The sequence below is a fragment of the Thalia democratica genome, chromosome 6, assembly GCF_965202585.1.
Source record: "Thalia democratica chromosome 6, ktThaDemo2.hap1.1, whole genome shotgun sequence".
NCBI lineage: Eukaryota > Metazoa > Chordata > Thaliacea > Salpida > Salpidae > Thalia > Thalia democratica.
This window is the reverse complement of record NC_139170.1, coordinates 63,781,004-63,792,124: the sequence shown is the minus strand read 5'-3', so window position 1 is coordinate 63,792,124 and position 11,121 is coordinate 63,781,004. Positions and strand designations below refer to the sequence as shown.

Genomic DNA, 11,121 nt, shown 5'->3' with positions numbered 1-11,121 from the left:
CTTTTTAATGAAGTATTTTGTTCTTAAACCAATTGTACTATTTTTTTAGAGATTTATTTTTTATGAATAATTAAAGTAATAATTTATATGTTTTTTTATAAAAAAAAATAAATAATATTTGAGACTCTGAAAACTAGTTATAATATTCTTAAATTACTAGTAATATAACTATTATTTTATTAAATTTTTTTATGATTACTTAGAGCTCATATATGCTTTTTATTATATGCTAAGTGTCACAAAATCAGTTAACCAAAAAGAAAATATCTCAGGCAATGCCAACATTATTATGAAATAGAGTTAATGTACAAACCCTAGAGACTTAAAATTTAGAACTTACTTTTAGTAAATAATTCATGCAAAGTTTTTGGTGCATGCTTATAGTTCAAATATAAGAAATATTATTTAAACAATATATAATTTGTTTACAGTTTTTCAAAAACTAATTGTTTTTTCACATTAGTAATATTTTGAAAAGTCGTTTTAACTAATATTTAACTTGTTCTTAAGTTATATTTATTTAAATCTGGTTAATAAAGATAAATTATTATTCTGAATTAGAGTTTTCAATCTAAGGTTTTGTAGCTCTTATTTAAAAAATATATTGATGAAACTGTCTTATCTGGTTTACACAAAGTAGTCCAAATTAGAACCTAGTGTTTATAAGATAGTAATTAAATTAAGGTAGGATTTAATTATGATGAGTAGTACTAATAAATCAAGTGTACCTATATGCTGACTCTGTAATGTTAAATTTTGAATTGTAATTTATATATATATATATATATAAATATGCCCTGGACTGGTGGCAAAACTATAATTCAGGGTTCTTATTTTACCTAGAAAAATTTAGCAATTTAGACAAAATAAAACCTAGATATTGGGAAATATTGAAAAAATACCGGAAAAACCTTGAATTTCTAACAAATATCTTCTTCAAAAAAACCAGGATTTTAACAATTTTTACATGTTCAGTAGTAAGTTTTCAATTTGACTCAATAAATCTGTAATAAAATTAAAAAATTTTATGTCGTCATCAACATTTTTTTGAATTAAAAACATATCTAAATCAGCTTTACAATGTTTTTAAATTTTTTATACTATTTTACACAGTTTCTTTCCTTAAACTTAACTTTAAACTAAAAATAGATCCAAAACTGTGTACTTTCAAAAACCTGATAAAAATTTGAAAAACCTGGAAAAATATTTGAAAAAACGAGTGGCAACCTTGTATAATTAGCAGTTTAAAAGGCCACAGAGGACTCTATATAACAATTATTTAGTAAATGGCTATTACAATTTAAGGAACCATCAGCAGTATAGGGGAAATCCAAACAATTACAGAAGATTATACTAATATGTGCTTTATCCGTCTTTAAAAAATAAATACATTTAAATGTATAAACCATACTGTGATTAATATGAATGTTATTTAATTATTGAATCTGGATACGACTTAGCTTAGGACAAATATTTTTTCAATTGTTATAGTCGGAGACAAATTAATTTTAAAGTTCTAAATTGGAATTAGTAAGGCATGACACTTAAGTAATGTTTCTATATGACGGAACAAGTTATCTTCGTTTTTTAATGCAATTATTTTGTACTTAAACCAGTTGTACTACTTTGTTAGAGTATGTTTGTAAGTTAAAAACTTTGATAATAAATTATATGTCTTTTTATAAAAAGTATAATGTTTGAGACTCTGAAAACTAGTTAGAATTTTTTTTCAACTTACTATTAATCTACTAAATATTATACTAAATTAGTTTTATGAATACTTTGAGTTCATAAACGCTTTATATTTTATGCTAAGTGTCACAAGATCAATCAATCAAAACGCAAAAATCTCAGGCAATGCCAACATCATTATAAGATATAGTTATTTTACTCGACCTAGAGACTGAAATTTAGAACTTATTTTAAGTAAAAATTCATGCAAATTATTAAGTTTATTTTATTTGTTCAAATATAAGAAGTAATATTAAAAGACTATTTAGTTGTTTTAGAGGTTTTTAAAAGATTTATAATTGTCCCATTAGTAATAATTTTAAAAGTGATGTTCACTTAAACTTAAATTGTTCTCAAGTTTTATTTATTTAGATTTGGATTATCAAAATAGCTTATACTTCTAAATATAGTACTTTATATATAGATTATTTTGTAGTTTTTTATATAGAAATACACTAGTGAAACTGACTTGACTGATTTATTTAAAGTAGTCTCAAAAAAAAACTAGTATTTATAAGGTAGTAATTAAATAAAGGTTTAATTTAATTATGATGAGTAGTAGACATACTAATAATGAAGTTATTAAATATACCTTTCGTAATAAGGGATATTATTTACCAAATTTAAATAATCTTTTTGCTGATAAAATAAACTTTGAAAGCAATAAACTTCGATCACTATTATCAACTTTGAACCAGCTTTTGTAAGAAAAGCTTGTAATTAATATTATATTAGAAAAATATAAAATTAATATTTTAAGAAACCCAGTATATAAGCTTTAAAGCATTTGTAAAAAATAATCGGCTATATTGAAGAAGTTTTAATCTCACGTGAAAAGTTTTCTTTTTTATTTTAGTTTTTACTGTTTAAGTTTGTATAATATTAATGATTCAGTCTTACATAAATTAAAAATGGTCATTTAAACTTTTTTACTTCCAGTTTAATAAATTTAAACTTATCTATTGTCACATTTTACTTCTTTTATGAACTCGACTTTAAAGCTTAGATTATTTATAGTATATATTTATACTATAATGTTGATTATATAAGTAACAAAATTTTTCTTTCAATATTAAAGTTTATATATTTCAATTAAAATTTATTATGTCTACATTTAGTATAAAGCTTTTAATTTTTAGCACACTTTATTATCAATAAAACACATTATGATTTTAGTTTAGAAAAATGTATTTGTTTTTTTATTCATAAGTGATATTGGCTGCAGTAGTACCGTTCAGAATATTGATTTAAGTTACTTTTTAAATTTATGACATGTTGCAGTTAGTCAAAATAACTTACTATGCAAGTATAGGTAAGTAAGTTACGAATAACAGTTTATTCAAAGTCAATGTACTACTTTCATATAAGTTTTTTTTTTATTTTTTTGATAAAAGAAGCCTGACATATTTTGATACAAAAAGCTAGAAAATAGTAAAACTTCAGGGGTAATTAATATTATATTATACAATAACTTTGTAGCAGTTTAGTTTGAGTTGAATTGTATAAATATTTAACTAATTCCTAATGTATTCTACATAAAAAAATCCTCTAATTTGTTTTATAAAAATTTTAAAACAAGTTACTTTACAAGAGTTTACTTTTGAGTTAAAATTATCAATTAATTTATTATTTTATTTAAAAATGATAGAAATTATCGAAAAAAAAGTTTGAATTTAATCTATCAGTACACTAATTTCAAAAGTATTTTAATATAACAACTGAATTGTGTGTTACAACTAAACTAACTCTTTATTTGTTTCTGTACATTTTTGCTTACAATTCTTAATTAAATATTTAACTTAAACTAAAACGGGTTATTTTGGATTGGACCGTCTTAAAGAATTCGTAAGTAAAACTCCTTTAAAAAATTATTATAAAATAACAATGTGATAATTTTAAATTAAAAAAAAAACTTTTAAGTTTATCAATTTTCTAAATCTTAGCTAACTAAAAAAATAATTTAGAAGTTTACAAGTTTAAATGTAATACATCATGTTCAAACTTTTTTATTTCTTACAGATAAGCATTTTATAAGTTAAAATAGGAAAAATAAATCATGTCAGCAGAAAACAATCGAAGTGAAAGTGATGTGAAGGAATGTAAATACCAAAAAACCATAGAAAATTTAAGGAGTTATGAAGGTTTTAAACTCGAAGAATTTCTAAACTGTTGCAAAAAAAATTCTGAATTGGTTTTTGATAATAGAATACTTGAAGCCTTCAATGATTCTAACAACACTGGTAAGTTAAAATTAAGTAGCTTTTATAAAAAGCTTACTATTAAGTTGTCTATTACTTGCTTATGCTATTAATACTAACTAAAAAATTCGAATTTTCTCCATTTTTCTTACTTATCAACTAAAACAGTTAGAAACTGTTTATATTTAACAAAATAGACATTTAAAATATTTTTATATAAAAATAAATATTGATTTTGTTGTCACTATGTTTACAATTTCTTACTGTATCGTATTTTCTGCGATTAATTATCTTCTTTATATGTATAACACACACATAAATAATTTTGCTAAATGCAGGCCTCTAAATGTCTTTAAACAGTCATTAGCCTTTTTAAACTATAGATAATCTTAATAAAATAGATTATGTAAATACCATAAATAAATACTAAGGAAACAAAAATAATACTACTAATGTAACTTAAAAATAAAAAATGGTTAGAACAAATAACTAATAACTAATATAACATAGAACCAATATTTAATATAACTATTCTTTATTTTTTATAATTCAGATGAAATGAATCGAGAACACTGGGAACTTATTACTTCAATTAAGTCAAACAAACATTCCTTGAAAGAAAACTTGTCATGTGAACTCAAAAAAAATATTGAAAAAAAGCTACAAATTGAAAATGTAGTATTATTTTACCAGCTGACGAAAACTTTTAACATGTCATATTCCAACATCGCAGCTTTCAGATACATAGAACGTTGTTTTGCTATGGTTGTTGAAACTAAAAGCTTTGATGAGTTGGATTTTAGTTCAATTTATAAGATACTTGGGAGTTCTTATTTAGAAATTGATTCTGAAGTTGAAGTTTATAACGTAGTAATTAAATGGTTGAACTGCAACATAGAAGAACGTAGCAAGTTTGCAGGACAATTGTTATCAAAAGTTCGGCTTAATTTGTTATCAGAAGCAACTGTGAGACACCTCAAGAATAATTTTTTGCCTATTTTTATGAATGATGATTGTGTTAAAATGTTTCATGAAGTGTTGAATACTAGATTGTGTCAAAACAAGACTATTTTTAATACAAATAGTAGACTATGTGATCAATCAATGTTTAACATTCTTATTTGTGGAGGTACAAATTTTTACACCAAAGAGGTTGTTAGAGATGTGAAAGAATTTGATGTAAATAATTTGACAAAATTCAAAAATTACGCACCTTTAAAAACAGAAAGATACAAGTCTGAAGCAGTTTATGTCAAGGGAGAAGTTTACTTGTTTGGTGGTTTTAACACTGACTGCAAACTAGTGAGAGCAGTTGAAAAATATTCATCTGTTACTAAAACATGGAGTTATGTTTGTGATTTGTATGATGAACGTGATTCATTTTGTGTTTGTAAATTTATGAGTAGGGTGTATGTGATGGGTGGTAAAGATGATGAAAAAACAACTAGTAACTGCTACACATTCGACACAGAAAATATTGATTTTAAAGAAATTGCAAGAATGAACGAAGCAAGAAGAAACACAGCTTCAGCAGTCTTTGATGAAGGTATCGTAGTGTCCGGAGGTAGAAATCAAAATTCAAATCGTTTAAACACAGTAGAATTGTATGATGTATTTGCTGATACATGGACACCAATGCCAAAAATGGCGCATGAAAGAAGTCATCATAGTTTAGTTGTTAACAAAAGTAAATTATTTGTATTTGGCGGGGCTTCTACTAAGACAAATTGTGAAGTTTATGATAAAGTTAGCAACATATTTGTCCAAGTTAAATCACCGGAATTTTATCGTTCTACTGTGAAGACTGCTTTGGTTGAAAATAAAATATTTGTTTTTCCATATCGTACAAATGATGTATTTTGTTATGATACGGATAAAGATGAATGGGCAGAAGAATCATGTGAAGCTACTGATGACCTTATTTATTTTTCACTAGTAAGATTACCACTTCACTAAGAAAACTAACTTACTGAAAACATAACTACTTGTAGAGTTGTCTAAGAATATTAAGTTAAAAGTTAGGTTATGCCTTTATGACTTAAAATTTTTTGCTTATACGAAAGTTTACAAATAAATTTAAATTTTAAGCTCCTCAAAAATTTTAAACTTTCTTATCTTCTTACACACTACTGTTTGTTGTATTTTACCAATTTAGATCTTCAGAAACTAAAATAAATAATCCCACCTTATTACAAAGCATTTTACTGTCGTTTTTGTATGAGAGTAAATATTTAACTTATAAATCTGACAAATGAATTTTCTCTAAACTTAATAAACGTTAGTTTTTATATCTGTTTTATTTAAACATAGTTTTCTTCGTAGGTTGTTTTATCGTTTAAATTTTACACAATAACAGACTAATAAATTATCTTAAATTTGAAAAGAATATTTGTTTATTTTAATCTCACTTGATTATAAGTAAATCGTACTTCATTTTTTAGGCCTATTGATGTATGAATTAACTTGGTTATAGTTTGTATATAGATGATGTACATAAATTGAAAACTACTAAAAGTTTAAAGTTATATTTTTCATTTTATTTTGTTTTTGCAACAGCTGGTTGATAAAGTAAATTTTATATTAAGTAATACTTATATTTATATACTTTATAATTATATTGAATAACTACTGTCTCTGTAAGAAATAGTTATAATTATTTACTAAATTAAATAAAAAATTGAAGGATCTGTAGCTGGATACAGGTTAGCCACTTTTTCCGGAAACCCGGAAAAACCTTGAAAAACCTGGAAATCGACAATTTAGGCAAAAATAGCCTGGAAAAACCTGGAATTTGAGAAATTTTGAACAAAAACTGGAAAAACCTGGAATCTTGATCAAAAAACCTGGTAAAATCGGTAATTTTTAATAATTTTAACATTTTCAGTACTAAAATTTCAATTTGACACAAAAAATCTGTCATATAAATAAGATTTTTTTGTTATCATCAAAAATTTTTTTATTAAATAACACTTTTAAAGTAACTTTATAGCATCTTTTAAATGTTTTTGTACTATTTAACACAGCTTTTTTTATAGAAATTAACTTTAAACTAAAAATATACCCAAAAATATTTACTTTTAAAAACCTGGAAAAAAAATTGAAAAAACGAGTGGCAACCCTATGGATACGTAGACTGCTCTAGTATCAGGTCGAAAAAGTTTACAGTTTGTTTTATATATAATTACATGTTGAATTGGTACTTATCTAAAAGCCATGGTAATTTTTGTCTAAGAAAAATAATTTCTAGAATGTCGATGAACATGCAATTAGTATACGGTCTGCAACTAATCTTTTAACTAAAAATACTCTGTAATAATAATCAAACTGAAAAACATAAAAAAAATTGAACGTGTTACATTTAATTTGAAGCAACCTGCAGTGATATAATTTTATTATTATGTTGTAGTGTTTTAACACATTAAATATTTATTGCTATATGTTTTATTAAATTCGTTTTTTTGCGTCTTAAAGGCTTTCACAACTGAACCACAAAGTAGAAACATTCTTTAATTCTGTCTTAAAACATTAAACAGTTTATAAATAGGGTAAATAAATATACAATTTAAAAAAATTGTACTAATAAAAAGTATAAAACTTATTAAGAAAATTGAGACCAATTTATCATAAAAAAATATACAACTTTAATTTTTATTTAACCTAAATTAGTTTTATTTTTAAAACTCAGGGTACTAAACGTTTAAGAAGTGCAAATTGTAAGTTTATCCTTGACTTTATTTAAAAAGTTTACTTTTAAAAGTACTAGTTGTTAAAAAGTTTAGATTTGATAACTATTATTTTAATATAACTGATATTTGGAGCATTCAAATTTTATTTGATTAGTTACAAGTCAAAGTATGTCTAGTGTAAGATTCTTATCTGTCTTCAGATTTACTAAACCTTTGTTTTTTTTAATATTAAAACCCAGAATATTCACTGTAAGTTTCAAAGTCTTTTCTTTATTTTTTGTTGAGGTATAAAACTTTAAAGTTTAACTTACAGTAAGTTAGCTGTAAACAAACTGTAAAAGCATGTGGTGTACAACTTGATAGCCGATAGTTTCTTTAATACACACTAGGCCCTTAGACCAAACTTTTTAAGCGTCTTTTTCTCGCTCAATAAACAACATTTAAAATTGAACATTTTTTAGAATAGTTAATAACCTAAAAGTCTAAGTGTTTGTGATCTATATGTAAAATTGATATTATAAACTTATCATGTTAAAAAAAAACCAAATAAAATACCAACTAGTTTATTTAAAAAAATATGCTTGTACTTTTATTAAAAATAAATAAAAAACATAAAACCTATTAAAAATTAGTTCTATTTTAATAGCCTATAATTAAGCACTACTAAGTACAAAAACTTAAATAAAGGGAAAGTTGCAAAATTATTTATTTTAGATTTTTTATTTCTCCAATATATGTTATGGTTTAAAATACTTCGCAGGTAGAAAAAACATATCGGATGACCATATGTTGCTTATATTGCATTCAAATTTATACCACAGAGAACTTACTGAAAAAACACATTTCGCCTACATTTTCTTTCACTTTTAATAAGACAGATAACTTAATCTTAAAAAGTTATTTTCTGCATGTTTTACTATGGTATTTTAGCCTTGGTAGTGTTTCATTTTAAAATCAATCGTAAATGATCTAAGACTAATCGATAAAATTCATTGCTGTGTATGTTATCAAATAGAATTTCATTTGTTGACTTTAAGTTTAGATGAAGTTTATTTATGTGTTTTAAAACTTTTTCTGAACCTAATCCTATTGTATTTATATATACAAGATTTTGTACTTTTTGAAAAAAAATTAAAAAAATTCGAGTAATTTTATAAGGGTTAGTGTTGCTAAATTTTATTACATACCTTAAACCTTGCTCTTTAGTAGCCTCGCTCTTTAGTAGCTCTTTAGTAATGCATAAAACTACAGATTAGATATATGATTTATAGCCCTGTCAAAATTAATGCTAACACTACTAAAAATAATTCTTTTGTTCAAATAGTATATAAAATACATTTTTTTATTTAATACATTGTATTAACTTTAAAAACATGTAATAACAACAGTTTGTAGCTAAGGTAGCTCAGAACTATGTTGTGTTATTATTGAGTTAGATTGCCTAGATTAACAAATTCTACCAAAACTTACACAATTTATCTAATCATGTGATAGAAAAGTTTAATTAATATATCAACTATGAAACAATTTTTAATTAAGTTTAGGGTCGGAAGAATTTTGTATAGAACAGGCGTGATTTACTGAAACAACAAATATTTGCTGTCGTAAGTAACTATAAGAAATTAAAAGTGAAATAAAATAATAGGTGAAAGCAAAGTAGGCAACAGTTTACTCACAAGCAACAAAAAAAATGAACCTTCATTATACAAAAATCTGAACTTATTTGAAACTCATTAAATATTTTAAGATAAAAATGACGTTGCATGCCAGCAGATATTGTTTCGAGCTAAAATGTTGGCATATTGCCTAACCGATATTCAAGTAAATAATCAGATGAACCTGTACTGAAGAGAATGTATAAACTGCTCGAACTTTTTACCGTCTACCAAAGTGTTCAGTTCAATGTAATATCTGGGTTTTACAAAGGTAGCCTCTGCTACGCATTCATCTGCTAAACTGGTAGTTGGGATTTTAGAACATCTGTACTTTCTACCTTTAGCATCGCATCTGTAGCCTTTATCAGTGGTTTCCTAGCTCTTTTTGTATATGTATTTGTGAAAGTTGTTACTAACACTATTTCTTTTACGTTTATAAAAGCCGTCAAATATGGTTTCTTTTAAATTGGGCGCAACTATCTCGTTGAGGAATACATGATTTGTAGTTTCGTATTTATCATTTCTTAGACAGTCGATGTTTCTTCTGTTAGAGTAATGAAGGGCAACATCTATACTTTCCATATGATAGACTCCCTTGTCAAATGCACCGGCAGTAGAGTTCTTAAATCCGCTGTCTACAATTTCAAGGGCATTTTCGTAACAATTGCCGTGCATCAACATAAGATTGTTGCTATTTTTATCAGTTTCACCCACTGATGTGATATCTTTAATTTTAAAAATGTTCATCGACTCTAGTTGAAAATATCTTGTGCTCCATCGCATTTTAAATCTTCTGTAAATTGTTTTAAAAAATCACTTAAAGTTGTTAAATTTAGAACTCATTAGTGAAGTGAAAAACATGAGAAATGAAAATGTGCTCTTTAGCCTTAGTTTGCTGGACCTTTACGAAGAAAAAAATTAACAATATTAAAAAATCAAACATTTATCAAAAAATATAACTTGTACCGTTATGTTTTAAAATTGTATTAATTTTAGCTTATCTATTTGAAAAAGAAGTACTTTAAACGTAGATATTTTAAACAACTAATAAAATTAACAAATGTTTTTTATAATATTTTTGCAAGATTCTTTAAATTATTTTAGTAATTGTTATAAGATGATAGCTTATAAAATTAAAAATAAAGTATAAAAATATAATCATTTGAATATTTTCTAAACTTAGTTAATTTAGAAGCTGTTAAACTTAGTTTAACCTTCATAACAACATTCATTCTTATAAGTAATGTTAAGCGCGTATTGCGATCAAATTTAAATAATGCAATTGACGTAAGTCGTTTAAATAACAATTTATGAGCTTAATCATCAACTGACGTCATTCGGCTGAAACAACGATCGCTTTATGTGGAAGAATTAATTTATTGAAACTAACAAATATTCTGTTGTGCATTTTCGGATTTTGTACTGGAATATTTTCATAACTGCTACAATAGCAGTCAAAACAAAATTATTACTTTAGAATAGTTAGTATGTATTGAAGTTATAACGTTGGTTTTTGTTCATAAATAAATTTTCAATAACAAAAACTTTATAGGTTTAAATTAAAAATATTTTTTTTAATTTAAGTTGCATTTATAATAAACAACGAAAGAGTTTTAAAATATGTACATATTAACTCACTTTGTACCCTTTAAATTGGTTAAGACGTAACTCTTAGAATTTTCGGATAGCATGGAAACATCTACTTTTAGTAATACTGTGCAATAATAAAGTAGAACTAAAAGAAGCTTTGTTATATAAAAATGTGTACAATAAACATCGTACAAAAGGTAGATTGCATTAAAAAACAGCAAATTGTTTTTAATATGCAATTTGATTATGTTTGATTTATTT

At 24.7% G+C, this 11,121-nt stretch overlaps 1 protein-coding gene across 1 annotated transcript; it reads left to right on the top strand.

The window, feature by feature from the left end:
* The first annotated feature begins 5,033 nt into the window (after positions 1-5,033).
* Positions 5,034-5,885, top strand: LOC145839305 (kelch-like protein 7). The gene has a single exon (XM_082946901.1). It carries the CDS (start codon positions 5,034-5,036, stop codon positions 5,883-5,885), a length of 852 nt encoding a protein of 283 aa, XP_082803027.1.
* The last annotated feature ends 5,236 nt before the right edge of the window (positions 5,886-11,121 follow it).

Coding starts and splice junctions, on each gene's coding strand:
- LOC145839305 (XM_082946901.1), top strand. CDS start 5,034: ATGTTTAACATTCTTATTTGTGGAGGTACAAATTTTTACACCAAAGAG.